Below are 18,941 nucleotides of genomic sequence, written 5' to 3'. Positions count from 1 at the left end.
TTCAGGGGAATGATTAAAACAATTTATTTGCATAGAGAGGACAACCAAAACACAAGTATACATCATTACTTTTTTTTTCTTTTCAAATACGTGAATGAACATTTAAGTTAAGACTGATGGAGAAAGCATCCACTAAGCCATAGGACCAACGTGCAGTACTTGTCTCCACAGCGCAAACCAAAGTGCTCACAAATTAAAAATCTCATGGGGTCCGTTTCACACGCAACATCGATTTGTACTCTAAATTTAGATTTGTACGAATTGTTAATGATACTTTGAGCCTGCCATCTAATTGATATTAATGTGAAGTTTACATCTGGGTGTGTCTACAGCCTCGACTATGCATACAGTAAGCTGCAACATACTACACAACCAGTAAGATATGTGATTCTAGTTTACTTTTGTCTACTGTCAAATTTACAGGAATAACTAGTGTAAAAGAAAGGTAGAATCCTGTCACACAAGTTGTCTTATTCAGTACTAAGATCAATGAGATCTAGTGCATAGCACACTCAAGTTCGTTTGTTGTTTGTTTTTAGTTGTTGAGGAGTACAACTGTATCAGATAAAGTCTTGCATTTTCACAATTTCACACAGTTCATAAAGAACCTAATTAAGACTACACATTACTGGCAGTGTGGCTCATACAGATTAAAACTCGCCTTGTAAGATTGAATGATTGATTGATATATGCGTAACGACACTATCAACACGTTTAGTGTTATTGAAGTGTCGAACAGTTCAGCTTAATCTAAGTTCATACACAGTTCCATTGCATGACACTTTGTTTTGTAATCATTGGAATTTCGCAGGATAATGACTACATAGATACCCAATGCCTCTGCCACATTAGACCGCTCGGTGTGCGGCTTTTGTGCACTTGTTTCACACAAAGAAATGATGCAATGTGAAACAAGTGAACACATGCACACACACAAAAAAAAGAAAAAAAAAAAGAATATAGGCGTGAAAAAAAAAAGGAGCCTGTGGTACAAGTTTTGATAAAATCCTTCATGAGACACAAAAACCATACATTTTGTTTATTCTTTTCCTGTACTTCAATTTACTTATTTATTCATTTTTTCACTGCACAAGAATGATTCTTGTTGAAGGAAGGATTACATATTTTGGCAGAAATTCCAACGTTGAATACCATATTTGCCAAAGAAAAGTTATAAAACTTTCAAATGCTCAAAAGTGTACTCACTAAGCAGCATTATGGCAAGAAGTCCAAAAAACGATTTTTATTCTTTTCCTCACGTCGGCATGTGGACCTAACTGAAGCACAAATTACGAAAAATCATTTTTCTATTCCTGCATGCATACGATGAATTTCTTCCAAGGTAAACCCTGTATTTGAGTAACATACCTCCCAAACATCCCCCCTCCAGAAGCAGCATTCCAAGCACATTTAAGGTCTAGTCATGCAGCACTAGAGAGGAGACTGCATGCAGGCTTCATTGTCGCTGATGCTCATAAGCTGAAACCAGGACATTTCCTTTTAATTGCGGCACTCATTCCTATTTCATTAGAGATAAATACGAGGACTGTTCTAATATCATATTAAGGTGGTGTTGATAAAAATTTTCTTTCCTAAATAGTAGCAATAAAAAGTGTAAGTAGTACAGCTCTGAAATATATGGGTAAATTGAAGATACATCTCATATCCTGACAAAAGATGGATAACGTAAAAAGAGCAGAGTTCCATGAAGGATTCTAGCAAACGTCTTCCTCGGGCAATGCTTGGTCTGCCTGCATTGCTTCTCAAGGAATCGAAGCACCAGTGCCTCCGCTGCAGGCATCTGGTACCGCTCCTCCTTTGTGGGACCGGGAGGAGCGTCTGGCTTGGGGAGCAGCAGCTCCGGTGGTGGGAGAGAGCTGAGAACAGCGGTGCTGATGGCGTCAGGGGGAGCCTGGCGCTGGCTGGTTCGCATGAACAGCCGCTGTCTCGAGGTGTAGGGGCGGAAGGTCTGCCCGCTGTGAGCCTGTCCCAGCGCGCTGGGTCTGGCTCCACTGCTTGCCGTCGGTGGGCGGGAGGCCGCAGAGTTGAGCGGACAGGTAGGATGGGCTTTATGGTCATTCTGAGGGCAGGGGCATTGGGCTCGAGGAAGTCAGTAGTAGGTCTCGCGTTCCACCCAGCCGCCCGGGTTGTGGCGGAGAATGAAGCGGCGACATTCGTCGTACACGAAGATGAGCAGGGAGAAGGGGAAGGCGGTGAACCACCAGCCGATGCGGATGGGGTACATGCGCAGACCGTTCTCAAGACCGGGGCAGTAGGACAGGAAGGCAGCCAGGGCTGTCTCAAAGAAGAGCCCAAAGTTGAGCACCCAGTTGCTGTAAGATAAAAAGAACAGAGTATGGCAAAGATAAATACTACCCTGCTACACAGCTTTGCACATCTTGATAATCTTTCACTATAGGAACACAGTAAAAAGAACAATCAGTATACCTTCAGCCAGTAGACACTCAACACAAAGTTTAACCTTCAGCATGGAATTCAATATATAATCCTATTTTGTTGCTTTGGAGACTCTTGTACCACATTTGTTGAATATCTGACATCTTCACCTTAAATGCCTTAGTGAGACAGATAACACTGATACGTTCAGCTGGTGTGGTTGTCTGAGCTTTTCCCCCCAAGAACATTCACAGTTCAATCCCCGCCATGGCATTTCTGCTCTTACATTGATAATCATGTCACTCGCTCGCTCGCTCGCTCGCGAACGAACGAACAAATTCACATTTGATTTCTTCTGCACAGTATCACAGATTTTCACTCACGTCATTCCCTGGTGGATGATGGAGTTACGTCGAGTCTTGCAGATGATCAGATCAGCCCACTGCACGATGACAATGGAGACGAAGAAAGCTGTGTGGCAGGTGTACTCCAGCTGCTTGCGCTGGTTGTATCCCTATGGGGCGGGACAGGACAGAGAGAAGGGAGTCAGTTGTGTTGAGGAGAGGCAAGTCATCGGTATAGCGGCCAGATGCTAGGCCTGTCAAACATTCAGGTATCAAACTCGAGGGGAAGGAGTGCAACAGAGCACACGGGCAAGATACCTCCATTTCAACAGATTAACACAATTCCCCCATCACCAATCAGAGAGGCTTTTTATCTGATCTCGCACAAGCAGCAAGACCTGGCAGCTCTGTGCGATGGTTAGGAATAAAATGGTTCGACTTCAGAATATCAGTTTTCTTCATTTTCTCTCCTTTTTATCGTGATTTCTTTGGCAGTTTGTACTCGGATGAAGTATAAACACAATGACAGTCTCATTTATAAAATCCATTACTCGAATTCAATCATATACTTTTAAAGCTTCGGTTGCCTAAATGTAAAACCACACACACTGCAGTTCTATTGGTTTGATTTTCTCCTAAAGCCAGGCTGACACATACGGGATGGAGATGATAAAATTACACAAGAAAGAACCCAAAGGAGGGGAGAAGGGGTGTTGCCGAATTGGCCATATTGGCAAATGGGAGATATAGCCCTCTTGTGGTACTGCCCTGGAAGCAAGGACTGGATCAAGGAATGAGTTCATCTGACCACTCACCCACTGCTGACCATAGGAGTCTTCCACGTTCAAAACGGCCTTGTCATCCCACTTGCTGCGAAGCATGATAAGGTCGTTAGGAAGGAAACCATTCTCTCCCATGATCACGAAGTAGGTGAAGAATCCAGCCGAAGCCTGCATCATACCTGCAAGAGAAAAACGAATCAACATTCATTATTACTGTATACGGCACATATTTAGCCAATCTAATTTTTCCCACAACGGGACTTTCTGGCAATCTTCAAGTGGTGAAATTTGCGATCTTGTGGGAGTATGGTTGAAATGAGAAATGTATGCGTGCATGTCACATTCATGTCAGGATCAGAGTCAAAATTATTTGCACGTTGTTCCAATTCACAAATATCAAAATTTGTGAGTATAAAAACAGCATTGTACAAATTATTCCTAACACTGGATGGTCTTACTTTCTTTGATCAGAATTACGTCCATAGTCAGGGCAGCGCATTTCACTTGTCCCATGTCTTCTGGAAAATGTAATCGGACAGTGTGCAGTATTTTCTGATATCCTTTTCACTGCCCATCCCATTACGTTGCAATTTGTGCTACTCCCAAGGTGAATGAAAGGCTTCAACATCGAGAAAAGTCTTTGAGAATAATTAGTTTCAGATCTTGAGAATTTAAGAAAAAGTTAAAGTTTGAGGGAGCTTCTTCCATGTGATAACAGCATAATGCTTTAGAGGAATTTAACAATTTTTTTAATACATAATTTATTACACGATTTTGATTGACTTGATTTAGGTGACGGATGGAAAAGTGGTCACTTCTTTCAAACTAATAAATTCTGGAGTCGAGTTGTTTTCATTGCAACTGATTGACAAGAGTGGTCAGTTCTTGCTCAGACACTCACCGATCTGACCGTAGGACACACTGATCAGGCGCTCGTTGACAAGCTTGTCGTTCTGTGGGTCACGAGGACGACGCTTCATGATGTCAGACTCGGACTCCTCGTAGGCCAGGGAGATAGCGGGCACCTGGGACAAAATTTACAGAAACATCATGAGCTGCCCGGTCTCTCCTAGCACTGCAGCTAAAAACGTCTTTCATCAACAGTCGAATGCATAATTAAACATGTTGGATTATTACAGAAATTAATTTGAAGGAAGCCGAGCCTTAAAGGTAGGGGATACCATTTACAGACCTCCCAAAATGCAGCAAAACATTAAATATGAACCTCAGGGGACTTGTTTAGGCCACTGCTGAGAAATTTGGAAGTCAACAGTTATCTACAATTTGAATAATGCACAAAACTCAACTACTCAGTAGTTCTGTGTGTCAGCCACACTTAAGCCTTTTTGTTGCAGTCTGCTGTATCTTTTTTTTTTTAATCTATAAACACAAATCTAAAAGTATAAGAGCTGATGTAATAACATATAGAGTGTGTGGCAAGAATGTATATAGAAATGTTTGTAAGTTTTGATGAACTTTCTTCACAAAATATACATGATGGACATACATTCAGTGCATGGGTCTGCAAAGGTAGCCTAGTAATGTACTGGAATTTATGGTGAGCCCCGAAAAAAAGTTCAATTCAAAATCTAACGGTCAATAAAAATGTACTAAATGTTACCTTCCACTTTATATACTTTAAGGGAGTTTCTAAAATGATACTCTCTTCAACATACCACTGTATTTATACAACTCTTCATTTCAGGCATGCAAATGGGATTCCATACCTTTAAGCTCCTTATAGACTATTTTCTTTACTATATGAATGAGGCTTGTTTCCACTCATGAACTTTGCAAAAAAGAAAACAATCACACGATACAGCGTTTTATACAGTATGTATATTTTGTTGTTGTTGTTTTTTCTTTTTACTCCTCCCACATCTTCTTTCCATGACCAGAAGTCCCATCCATATTCATTTCAAAGATCTGTTAGATCACATAAACGGCTCCTAGAATTCATCATTCAAAATCACAGATGCTGCAAGGAGGGGATATAGGGTAAATACTTGTGTGTAACATGCATTTCAATATGCTAGGATAGTTCCCAACTCAAGATTCTTACAATCTCTTGTCAAGTCATCAAGAGAGAATTGAAGTTTATAGGGAGCCTTCTACAGAGGGGAAACTTGGCATAGCTCAGCACACGACACAAATGGGATGCCATAAATCAAGAACTATTGTGCAAGTGGGTGTCAGAGACGCTGGCAATTACTAAAGTGGAGTCTCTGCTAGTGGGGCGGACTACCCACCAGATCGGTTCCCAGATCGATGCAGAGGATAGTAACAACACCGAGAGGCAGGGGAACGGAGGCCAGGATGAAGATCAGGAAGGGACTGATCTCGGGGATGTTACTGGTCAGGGTGTAGGCGATGGACTTCTTCAAGTTGTCGAAGATCAGACGACCTGGCATGGAGTAAAAATTGTATAGAAAAATATCAGTTAGCAACACTAGGCTAAAAAACACAAAACCAAACATGCCTTGGGTACCTTGCGTACCTATTCCAAACTCAGAGAGGATAATAATCTGAGCAGGTCATTACTATGGAACACAAAAAGAGACTACTGCTCACAGTCTGGTAGGCCCATAACAAGGAGTACACAGGGGACCTTGGAACCGTTTTTGTCAATATGGACATGCCCCTCTCACCAGTTTAACTATTGTAAAACAAGACATTTTTGTGCACATGAAATTTAAAATTAAAATATTCACAAAAGTACGCTGCTTGCCTACAAGATGCATTGAATGTTAGTGGTACCTGTACTTCGCAAAATTTCATGCCGTGAAAAAAGGCCATCAGCTCCTATTCACGAAAATTTCGCGGCGTGAATATCTATGGTTTTATGGTATCACTGCACAGTCACTTGCTTTACAGGACACTCACCTTCCTCAACACCGGTCACAATGGAGGCAAAGTTGTCGTCCAGCAAGATCATGTCTGCTGCCTGTTTGCTGACGTCGCTACCAGCGATGCCCATGGCAACACCGATGTCGGCCTTCTTCAGGGCGGGAGAATCGTTGACACCGTCACCGGTCACGGCCACAATGGCGCCGGCCCGCTGGCAACCTTCCACAATGATCAGCTTCTGCTGGGGTGAGGTACGGGCAAAGACGATCTCGGGGTGGTCGCGGAGGATCGCATCGAGGTCCTCCCGTGGCATATCCTTCAGCTCGGAGCCGTGCACGACGATGGCCTTAGCCTCCCTGCATACAGAAGCCACATAACCATCAGTCCCACATATCCTATTTTCTGTACATCTTTAACAGAATAAAGAATCAGTTCTTTTTTTATCCTCCTTCAACTTTTGGTGTGGCCCTTAGGTCAACAGCCAACATCATTCACGGACTTGAAATAAATGCACAAATGGAACTTTGTTTGGCATATGTATGCTTATCTATGTGCCATGGCTGTATAAACTACTTATACAAAGTGAGTAACACAGTTGAGAGAGAAGTTCATAAATTGCTTCTAGCCCACCCCCCCCCCCCAAAAAAAAAAAAAAGAAATAAGGAAGAATAAAATAAATACATCCCGCATGAGAGAATTTTGATACTTTTCATAATAAAGAATAACTGAAATAGCAAACAAAGCAAACCCTGATGTACCCTACTCAAAATGCTGTGCATCTGAACAATGCAAGATATGAAAAGCCTCTTTTAACATTCTGCTTGAATTGTAGTCTGTGACTCACTTTACTCATTCAGTGTGAAAAAGTACTCTTTACAAGATTGGAAGACAAATCACCTGCTGAGTGTGGCTAAATGGAAAGAGACCGTATCATTAACATCAATGCACAAGCACGAAAGTTAGTAACATTTCATTTAATGTAGCTGCGAGTAGCTGTGAGTGGGGCTGGGGGAAGCTGGGGGATGCTTGGGGTGGGCGGCCTTGAATTGGCAAAACAATGTATCTACGTCCAACCTCATTTCCAGTAAATCTAGTTTGAAGTTTCGCAAACCTACAGCTCTTTTTCTGTTTTCGTTCAACACTTCATATCTTACCCTATCAACAACACTATCAGCAGCACGCTGTCTATTACTGCGTAAACATTGAGATGGCAAAACAATGTATCGCATGTAGATACACTGTTTTGCCAAGTCCATGCCCATCGTGTGTGCTTACATTGTTTTGCCACCAAAATTTGAACAACTTCCAGTGAGAGGGAGCGCCATATCTCAGTAACGGAATGGGTTCTGATTTCAAGATTTGGTCAAGAGTTAGATTAACTAAAATAAGCTGAAATATGTGACTAAGTCAATTTTCATGAATTTTTGACATGCATTGTTTTGCCAATTCAAGGCCGTGGGGGGAGAGGTCAGAGAGGGAAGGGGAGGCAGAGGGCGAGAGAAAGAGAGAAAGAGAGTAAAAGGAGACTTACTTTGGATTGACCTCAGTCACTGGGATGCCCTTGCGCTGGGCGATGTCGTCTCGTGTCTCGTTGCCCTCGGAGATGATGCCGACGCCCTTGGCGATGGCCTTGGCTGTGATGGGATGGTCACCGGTAACCATGATGACCTGGTCAGAAGAGTGGACATTCGAAAAGTTTACTTCAGCGGTACTGTTAATTTTTGAGCAAGTAATCTTTTGCTGAGTACGATGAATTAGGTGAGATTTTATATTTAATGGAATCACGACATTACATAGTGGTACATAGAACAAGCAATCTTATTCATGTGCTTTCATTTTCGTGCATTTCTGGGAGCGTGAAAACTTCCACACTACAAAAAAAATGTCCACCTTTACAGTACTTTTCAAAAGTACTGCTCGTTTCATGTGGCCACTAATGCATGTCATAAAACAGGGCAAAAGAATAATACAGCTAATATCTATAAAAGTTACCAGGTCCAAGTACAGTAAAACCAGACACATACATGGCATAAAACTTTCATAATGAAGCATTCATATGCATTGTGTAGTAGCATTCAGTTGCATTCATATGCATAGTGAAGACAAACACTTTTGCAAATCTTGGCTTTCTGCACAATTTGTGAAGGTTTTATGCACGTGAAAATTTCTGGTTTTACTGTAGATGCATGTAGAATGAATTGACTGTCGAAAGACTCGCACCCTGAAATGTCAGGATTTTGTATTTTCAGCCACACATGTGTAAGTGGATACTTGTTCACAATCAACATACTCGGTACATGAGACACACAGCTCAAACTATGCAGCCGAGGTTGATCAGGGACATAGAGAATGGTCTCACCTTGATACCGGCGGATCGGCATTTGCCGACAGCGTCAGGGACAGCAGCACGGGGCGGGTCAATCATGGACATGAGTCCAACGAAGCAGAGCTTCTCCAGGGGGAAATTGACATCGTCGGCGTCAAAGGCGAAGCCCTTGGGGAACTGGTCAGCGGGCAGGAAGTAGTGACAGAATCCTGCGAGAGATAGGACAAGGCATGTTAGAATTGGATGGCCAGACATCTCAGCCCAGCTGACAGTGCTTGATTTAATCTCATACAATTATAGTCAACTACGTGATTACATTCGGTCAGCGATGCATGCACAAATGTGAACGTGGCCATGTTTGGTATCACACTGTATCCTGAGAAATTAATGTAAAAAAAATCAGAAGAGTACAGTCTGTACTATGACCAGGGATGCAGGCAACAAGGGGTGTTATTGTCCCGAATACCGTCTCGTCACAGTCGCATATTTTGTGCATATATCAGTATTGCACACCCTCCCAAATCCCTAGTAAACAGTGAATGCACAGCAAGAATGGAAACTGAATTCACTACTCATGTTTGATGAATGCAGAGAACTTACTAGTATATTGTGCATATTTTGATGTGTTCCCCCCAAAACTTCATGTTTTTACATTCCTACTTTTGCAGAGCATGAAATTCATGAACATTTCCACCAAAGTTATTTCAGCAGAACAGCATGCAAATGTCAAATGTTCTCTGTACCATTGTACAGATTTTAAATGATCTCGATTTCTGGAAACATTGAAACCCTCCTTACCAGCCTTTCTTTGATCCCCAACTTCCCCTCCTCCTCCTCCTTCCCTCCCCCCCCCCTATTTTGATGTGTTCCCCCCAAAACTTCATGTTTTTACATTCCTACTTTTGCAGAGCATGAAATTCATGAACATTTCCACCAAAGTTATTTCAGCAGAACAGCATGCAAATGTCAAATGTTCTCTGTACCATTGTACAGATTTTAAATGATCTCGATTTCTGGAAACATTGAAACCCTCCTTACCAGCCTTTCTTTGATCCCCAACTTCCCCTCCTCCTCCTCCTTCCCTCCCCCCCCCCCCCCCCTTCAAAGAAAAAGGCAGGGAAAAGTCATTGTAAAAAGGTTTTATTAGACTGCTCCTGAGGGGACCCTCAAAATACTGTACAGCGGCAAATATTTTGCGAGGTTTTTATTTTTTGCGAATTTCGCGAGCCGGGTGCTACACGCAAAATTAAAGACACAAGAAAATTTTGACTCTGATCTCGATATGAATGTGACGCACACGAATACACTTTTCTGTTTAGTACACGACTCCCCGAACGCGAATTTAACCACTTGCGAAATCATCGGGAAGTCCCGATTCGCAAAAATCTAGACTCGCTAAATATGTGGCGTATAAAGTACTCACCGAGCACACGTTCTCCCAGTCCTCCCAGCTCCAGGTAGGCATTGTTAAAGGCAGTCTGCATATCCTCCGTCATGTCCTGCTCCTGCCCCTTGATGAGGATGGAGGTGCAGCGGTCGAGGATGCGCTCGGGGGCGCCCTTCATGACGAGCAGGTAGCGGTCATCGTCTTTGACCTCGTGGATGGACACCTGGGCGAAGAAAGAAACGGGCACAATTTAAAGTTTTGTTTTTATTTCTCCATATTCAACACAGTCCCGAGCACATACATGTATAAAAAAAAAAATAGAAGAAAAGAGATGTCAACATAACTTATCACTACAAGTAAAATACAGTAGTAACAATAAGATATAAAATATAACATAAAAGATTTAAACATAATGATAAAAGTAAATAATCATAACTACAATACCATCATAATTATAATGGAAATAATGAAATCAGTATAAAAAAAAATTATAAAATGACATAAGTTATAGTAATAATTAGTGTAAGACAAAAGTAATTTAATAAGACCAAAGGAAGCATTTTCATTCTGACGTGGCCAACTGACCGTCGGTTACGTAAAGCCTACAGACTCCCCCCACACCACAGCCCTGCACAAGACTCCTCTACAAAATGGTTACATTGATGAATCGTAAGTTTTGGAAGTACAAATGAAATCTTGCTCACCTGATACTTGTTGGTAGAGTTGAAGGGGATCTCGCACACCTTCTTGTGCTTGCTACGGTACTCAGTCACGCTGAACATTGAGAGCTCGACACACTTGACAAGAGCAGACTCCGAGGCGTCACCAGTCGTCTCCCTGTAGGTGGCCAATAAAGCTTATCATCTCTGAAACTTTGGTAGATTTGGTAGATTTACACACTGCGTGGCCAGCTTTCAACAACTGTTTGCATTTACACTTGTGAGGCACGACGTAGGATGAAGTCATTTGCTGACTGTTACTACTCAGGTGACTGCTTGTGAGTGTATATGTGTGTGTGTGTGTGATGGGGGGAATTATACAGCAATTGCCCACCTCTCTTTCTGTAGAAAGTATGCTGGGGTCTTCCAAACAAATAAGTAGCAACACTCTGATGGAGTGCCGCCACGGTATGTAATATTGGAGGGATGGTGTAGCTTTACCTCTTACTAGACATGACCTCAACTCAGCTGGCCTCCAACAAGAACCTCTTGCTTTGACATGAAAATATAAGCCCACTGATCATTCAAACTCATACTGTACATGTGGAATATTTCAGTGTATGAAAAGCATTGCCCCATGGTCAGTAAGAACCAAATGCCCACGGGAACGACAGAACACTGACATTTATATAAATATGGACACAATCGCGTCTTCTTCCACAAAAGTTTTCACTCTCTAGGTATTGGTTTTCAAACAGGCTTTACCTCTTCAGGATGGGGACGTTCTCCTGGCCAGCCTTGAACTCGGAGCGGTTGCAGAGACAGGCGATGCGAGCAAGGGACATCCAGGTGGGAGAGGACTTGTCAAATTGACCACCTGTGAGTCAAGAAGGTATGCAGAACGAATCAGCACCACAGCCATCAAGGACTCGGAGGGTTTCCACAGCTGACAACTTGTCTGTGTACAATCTACTTATATTTCCAGTCCATATTACTAATTGTAGGTTATTTTGCATAGAGGCACACATTACAGTTATTAAAAAAAAAAAAAATGCTGAATGCAGAATTTTACAAGGCCAAGGCCAAAACGGTAGTATAATGCCGAAATTACTAGAAATTACTCAATTTACTAATAGTTGGTGGCCATAGGTTTCCATACCTCATGAGACCACTCTTCCGAAATTCTTCCAAAATAAAGAAATTAGCCAACATTGCACACTTCACCAACAAATCTTGCAAACTTGAACAAGCATATTAAATGAGATAGAAGCATTTACAAGCTCCTACAGACAAACATAAGCTTTTCTCTTGTTGATTACAGTGGAGGAGATTAGGATCCAGACATAGCAATATCAAGAACAAACACAAAATCTGAAAATCACCAAAGTAAGCCTAAATGCACTGTGCAAATAGAAATAAAAAAGTATATCCCATCTATTGGAAGTAAAAAATAACTTTCACTTACCGCTCTGATCCTCAGTGGTGTCAGCCTCAACGATGGTATTGTCGAACCACATGTGAGCGACGGTCATCCTGTTTTGGGTGAGGGTTCCTGTCTTATCTGAGCAGATGGTGGAGGTACTGCCCAGAGTCTCCACAGCTTCCAGGTTCTTGACCAGGCAGTTCTTGCTGGCCATACGCTTGGCGGTCAGCGTCAGACACACCTAGTGGATGGGAGCGAGAGTTAAGTTAGCAAAGTTGCCAGATTACGACAATACAGCACTGAAAGTGACATTTTTTTCTATGCTAACATAATCACAGATTCCACTTTTGCTTTTCACCATTTCCTTGACTTCACATAATTCGCAGTTATCAGTTTCACAAGTTTCTTATGGACTACATCACGATCATATTGAATGGAAGAGAGAGAATTTAGGTTTCCTAAGGGTGGACTGTGGACAGGTGCCAAAGAAGTATAAAAAAATATGACTACATGGCACACTCTGATTAGGAATGCTGCCATCAGTGCAAAGCCAGAAACGGCAACTTACGGTCACGGTGGCGAGGAGACCCTCAGGCACGTTGGCCACGATGATACCGATGAGGAACACGCAGGCCTCCAGCCAGCCGTAACCCAGCGGGAAGGACAGGATGAAGAAGGAGACTCCCAAGAACACGGCCACCGAGGTAATGATGTGGATGAAATGCTCGATCTCCTTGGCGATGGGGGTGTCGCCGACGTCCAGACCAGAGGCCAGATTGGCAATGCGGCCCATGACGGTGGAGTCTCCACAGTTGATGACAATTCCGCGAGCAGTTCCTGAGAAGAACCCAGCAGCAAAGGTGTAATTTTTTTTCTTTTCTTTAACCCATCCACGTCTCATCCCACAAAAAACGTGGGAAGCATTATTTATGACCAAAAGAGGGCGTCCTCAGACCTCAGGCTTGGCCAGGAGCTGTAGAATAATTTTAGCCAATCACAGAGATCCTTACTGGGACTCAGAAAAATAATTTATGCAAAGAAACCTATTTTAGAATGTCTCTTATTGGCCAAAACACCTGCCAGGGGTTCGAGCCTGCTGAGAAACTAATCAATATTCATGTTTACAGCGCGCATGCATCTTTGTTGCCCCAGCAACTGCAGTGATTCCTTACGCGCGGTATCGTGATATCGATCTCCTCATAGAGTGCTTGACGATATCTGATTACACGAGCTCTTGATCCTTGTGTGTACGGTGTGTGTACGTACGTGTGTGTGTGTTGAATTCCATTTACGTTAGCGTTAGTGAGTGTGGGTAACTTCTCAAGATTTCCCGTCCATTTCTCTCTCTTTTCTCTCTTTTGCTTTCGTATCATTCTATATCTTTTATTCTCAGAGTACAATCGTACTTCTGAGAGTGTTTTGTTCACTTTTCTCAGTGACTATCTCGTTTGCAACAATTTAGAGGTGAGTTTTTGTCCTAGTGTTTGTTGAGTTTTTGGATTGAACACGATGTAGCTTATCTACGTGTGTGAGAGAACATCGTAGTTTGTGTGGTACCCACTCGTTTGTTTCCGTGTAAGCATTTTTACCGTAAAGTGTCTTCATCGTTCGTCTTCCAAGCATCGTGTTTTCACCCTAGTTTTCCTCATCGTAGTTTTTTACCTCGATTTTTTTTTGCGGTGCAAGATATTCTGTGTATTTTTTCTACGGTAAAATGCCATCGTTGATGATCTTCGTGTATTCATTACTAGTTTTTCACCTCCGTTTCATTTTTATGTCTAACGTAGCGTAGTTACAACTATGTTTAGAGCTAGTTAGCTAGGTCTGCGATGTCTGTATCGTTTGCTGATGTGTTTTGTGAGCTGAGAGTGACTATGATGGGAGTGATATTCACGGTTTTGCTGTGGTGGAGGTGATGGAAAGATGCAATTTATTTCGTGTAACCATGCATGACGTTGATGATGGCGAGTAAAACTACGACACGAGTAGCCTAGCCTAGGCCAATGACGAGAGCGACACTGAAGTCAAGAAACGGGGCTGATGCTCGCTCGTGCACGGGAGTGGTCTAGAGACCTGCATTATTTATATTTTTTTTTTTCTTATTCACTCGGGCATCTAGTGCTACGAACCCAAAATTCGTGTCTCTGAAGAAACTCAACCAAAAGCTTGACAACAAGTTTGCATCAGGTCTATTCTGTAGTAAATATTAGATCTAGATTCTGGGCCTAAATGGCGATGCTAATTTAGTTTTCATTTAGAACTCGACGAAATCCATTTTCTTTGCTCATTTTTCAACTGATAAATTATTTAGAACTGTACTAAAATTCTGATGTACTGCATTCACCATTGTAATAAAGAACCTGCTGATCAGGTGTTTTATTCTATCCTTTTCATTTCCTCCCTATCCTTTTGGTTTCCTTCCTGTCACTTTCTTCATTGACCCTGGATGGAAAAAAAAAAATCCCATCTTGCCATGTAAAGACAGAACACATACCATCATGAAATATCATGACATTGAAATAATAATGAAAAATATATAAGTGACCAAAATACTTGTTTGTGAAAATAAATAACAAATGAAAGGTGATTTCTTATGGAGCAGTTCTTTCAAATGTCAAACAGCTTCGATAATGAAGCAAGTGAAATCTGAAAACTATCCTGGCAACAAGTTGATATTGATAGGGAATTCTAACGAAAACTGTCACACCATTTGATGTTTGAATTTGTCTTTTTTATTGGATGAGGTTATAAAACTATAAATGCCACCGATAAGATAACAATCCTCTCAATTTGAACAAGAGCAGTAGGGTGGTACACTGGTACGATTCCGTAAACAACTGATTATATATGCATCGTATCCATGGGCAACTGCGGGATAACTGCAAGAAGGCGCAGGAAATTAGACTTGAGTCAAGAACGATTATTTGTAATTATTTTTTTATTCAAACTATTAATTTTTTTTCTTGGACTGGAAAAAAGGCAAAATATTTCATATTACGCTCCTAAAATATATATGAATATCTGAAGTCTTTTTATCGTGATTTTATGAAGAATTAGAATTATTTTAAAAAATATAAATACTAGACGGGCTGAACAAGGAAGTCTAATTTCACCCCAAGAATTTGCAGCACACCGCATCTCGGGTGCATTCCTAGTGTTCTTGCCGCACTCTCACCTAGCTAGCTGCCATGTGCAAGCCAGTCACAGTGCGTGTTCACCGCGCACAGTACACACGTTGTAGCCAGTTCACCGATCTCATTCCTGATCTCGTGCGTGTAGAAAATTCTCCCAAAACTAAGCCAGACATGATTTTGGAACATACATTACAGTGTCAAGACCTTTTCAGTGGACTTTGAATTCGCTATTTGTCTGTTTTAGCTCTTGAATGTACGACTTCGAACGTCCGATTTGTTTTTTACCATACCACGTGGAGCTAGCTGCGTGTTTTTTCAGCCCCATGCTTCTCCACACACGTCATGCATCACATACACACAAGCCATCGCGATCGAAGTTTGAGCGATAGCGATAACATGTGCGGAGCAGACATGCGGATTTCAGCACAGGGTAAATGAGTAGTTGAACGTATCACGATTGTAAAACAAATCTTTTTCTATGTCTCTGCAAATTTGAATTAGGTTATCTCAGCATAGATAGATTATGATACATTACAAAATAGATTAGCCATAGCAAGAACTTGCGTGCGTACATGAGCGTTATTAGATAACGTTGCAAAATAAAAACCCCGTCATTGAATGGAATGTTCCAGAGCTATCTCTGGGGGCTCGAGGACACTATGGACACGTCTATTCGCAAGTGGGTAAGATGTGATTACAGATGGCTTGAAATGAAGAGGATTTATGAATGAAATACACAGAAACAATATTTTTTTCATAATTCCTGCACAGTTTATTATTTCTTTTCATAAAATCCACATAAACTAGTGCTGCATTGAGTCAAGTAAGTGCATATTAGCACGAGTGTACACGCATCATCCCTCCTGCCTAGTGGGAATGACACAGGCAGTTTTTCAATGACGTATGAATGCTCTTCGCGTGTAGATCGCGCCGTAGGGAAGATCGCGCCCAAGTTCATGGCCAACTTACTAGGCAGGCACGATTTTACAGATTACACAGAGGCCCGTACGTGGATGGGTTAAAAAAGAGACTACTCGAGTACCTCTATTTTCCTGAGATTCTGGAAAAGTTTTTTAACCTCCGAGTGCATCTCTTTGAATTACCAACTTGAAATAAAAATTTGTGTCTAAGGCTGAGATATTCAGATCTTTGACATGCCACGCAAACACAGATAATCGCAGTAACAAACACAGCAATATCTTGGATTCTAAACTAACTCTGGGACACGGACAGTACAGAAACTCTGTCAGGACCATCAACCTACATCCTGCCGACTTCAAACATACAATTGACAAGCATGTTACTGATCGGACTAAAGGAGTTGAATGGAAAAGCTGCAACTGTATTTTGTTTGTTTGTTTGTTTGTTTTTTTACACCAACGCATGTGCTTTATCAGCATGCATCTCCTTGCATGCATATCCAGAAGCCAAAGTTGGCACTTATAGAACCAGAACAGTTCTGCGACTCCATTGATTCGATAGTCTCTGTTGTCGAGAGGTATGGGAAAGCAGTCATGAACTCATCTTTCGGAATATACTGCATTCTCAAAGCTTCTTTGCTCATGGTCATAAGACTTACCTTCGACAGCGTTTGTGGAGAAGAAAGCAATGTTCCTGGTCTCAAGAGGATTATCACTGGTGAACTCTGAGCTACGGGACTGGGGCTCCGACTCTCCGGTCAGGGAAGAGTTATCTACCTGTAAACCAGCAGAATGAAATCACTATAGTTAGACTCACAAAGTCTTTGCATGGGTCTAATTCATTTAATCTCTTTCCATCAGTACCTGTACGGCACTAAGTTATCATTCATGCTATGTTTGTCTCACACACATTCTGTCTCTTCAGAACACAAAGAATCCTCATATTGACATAAACTGAATGACATCACATTCTTTTTCTTCCTCTCTTTCTTCCTTCTTTCTGCAGTATCTTCAGATTATGTGTAATTTACGTATAGCATTCTTGAGGAAATATTGTACACGGCAAATATTTCACGAGGTTTTTATTTACGCAAATTTGGCGAGTCAGGTGCTATTCATGAGTTTAAAAACATGCCACTATATTAACTCTATTCCCGACATGAATGTGACGTGCACGCATACATTTCGAAGTTCAAACTGTACTTCACAATCGCGAATTTAGCCACTTGCGAAATATTCTGGAAGTCCCAATTTCAAAAAATGTGACTCGCAAAGTAAATGCCATGTATGGTACTGGGTAGTTTACATACTAAAACACCAAGACAAGGTATATTACTTTCATTGATTGGGATCAAGAAGGCATGTTTTTCGAACACTACCCATAGCTTTCTCTCCGCCTGTACTTAATACATTCATAAAACATTACATCAATATTTTATGATTTCATTCATGCTATCAATTCATATGCATCAATATACTACTGACTTACTTTGAACGACTTGGAGTCAACCACCCTGATGTCGGCCGGGATACGATCACCACCCTTGACTTCCACGATGTCGCCGACGACTACGCCCTCGGCATTGATGGAGTGCCATTCACCGCCACGAAGCACCAAGGCTTCCTAGAAGACAGGAAAGAAAACGCAGCAGACTCGGTAAATTTCAAGTTGTGTTTGTATCTGGACTGTATCAAGCCGAACAATAAGAATAATCTTCCATAATACTGCACTGACATGATGAAATCGGGTATTACATCAAAGAAAATCAATGGTTGCCATAACATATTTCAATACCTCAGTATAGTTTTGGTGACAAATCCATGAAAATTCGTTTCCATGAAAAATGAGCACAGAAAATGGGATTCCATAAGGATGGAGTCTTATTTTTCTTTGCTCATTTTTTATTTATATCTTTCTGGTCAGTTTCTCTCTATTTGCATTTATTATATTTCAATTTCAATGGGATTATACAAAGGTCTTCGTTCCACACACAGTTTTTGAACTATAATACCAAACATTTTTGCACTATGCAGATATTTTAATTTTGCAAATTTTGCGAGAGCCCAGATTCACGAAATTGTAATCTAAACTAAAGTTCTTGTCTATACTATATCCATTGAATGACAGTGACAATTTGTGAAAATTTCACGTCACAAAAAAGGTTGTCGGCTCCAATTTGCGAAATTTTATGCCGTGAAAATTTCTTGCTTTAGAGCACTTAATATTTGCTCTGATGGATTCTTGATACCACATCAGGGTCCGTTTCATAAAACTGGTTATCAATATAAAGTTAGGATAGTTGCTTTAAGCTACTAAAATCCTTGCATCTGACTAGCTGAGAGCAAATCTGCCATAGAAATGTGGCAGTTGTTATTGATAACAAATTTTTAAGAATGGGACCCATGACTAGAAGCATGGCCCCTTTCATATCAAATAGATTGTTGCAGTACTAACCTGTGGGACCATGTTCTTGAAGGATTCCATAATCTTTGAGCTCTTTGCTTCCTGGTAGTAGGAGAAGCAGCCGGTGATGATCACGACACCTGCCAGCACAATTCCAAGGTATAACTGCAAAGAGACAATGCACATTATAGCCTTTAACAACCTTAGAATGACATACAAACCTTCCTCAAATTTGAAGGCTACAGTCAACAGAAAGTAATGCATGGGACTGAGCATCCTTCCGTTCATCAGAGCACACACTCTTTATTAGAAAAATTA

At 41.4% G+C, this 18,941-nt stretch overlaps 1 protein-coding gene across 1 annotated transcript in view; it reads right to left on the bottom strand.

Annotated features, from left to right (window-relative positions):
- The window catches only part of LOC140229461 (sodium/potassium-transporting ATPase subunit alpha-3-like), a 37,285-nt gene continuing 18,344 nt past the window's right edge, over positions 1 to 18,941 (bottom strand). The window contains exons 5-20 of the mRNA XM_072309714.1: positions 18,675 to 18,788; positions 17,709 to 17,843; positions 16,879 to 16,996; positions 12,734 to 13,002; positions 12,208 to 12,406; positions 11,508 to 11,619; positions 10,788 to 10,920; positions 10,120 to 10,306; positions 8,730 to 8,905; positions 7,902 to 8,038; positions 6,407 to 6,726; positions 5,773 to 5,927; positions 4,425 to 4,548; positions 3,557 to 3,702; positions 2,781 to 2,911; positions 1 to 2,333 (exon numbers count right to left, since the gene is read on the bottom strand). Of these exons, the coding sequence (XP_072165815.1) occupies positions 2,111 to 2,333; positions 2,781 to 2,911; positions 3,557 to 3,702; positions 4,425 to 4,548; positions 5,773 to 5,927; positions 6,407 to 6,726; positions 7,902 to 8,038; positions 8,730 to 8,905; positions 10,120 to 10,306; positions 10,788 to 10,920; positions 11,508 to 11,619; positions 12,208 to 12,406; positions 12,734 to 13,002; positions 16,879 to 16,996; positions 17,709 to 17,843; positions 18,675 to 18,788 (2,679 nt within the window). The 3' untranslated portion in view covers positions 1 to 2,110. The remainder of the gene's footprint in view (positions 2,334 to 2,780; positions 2,912 to 3,556; positions 3,703 to 4,424; positions 4,549 to 5,772; positions 5,928 to 6,406; positions 6,727 to 7,901; positions 8,039 to 8,729; positions 8,906 to 10,119; positions 10,307 to 10,787; positions 10,921 to 11,507; positions 11,620 to 12,207; positions 12,407 to 12,733; positions 13,003 to 16,878; positions 16,997 to 17,708; positions 17,844 to 18,674; positions 18,789 to 18,941) is intronic.

This window comes from Diadema setosum, chromosome 6 (genome assembly GCF_964275005.1).
Source record: "Diadema setosum chromosome 6, eeDiaSeto1, whole genome shotgun sequence".
In the NCBI taxonomy this organism is placed as follows: Eukaryota; Metazoa; Echinodermata; class Echinoidea; order Diadematoida; family Diadematidae; genus Diadema; species Diadema setosum.
Note: the sequence above shows the minus strand (reverse complement) of the source record. Positions and strands in the feature narration are given on the sequence as shown.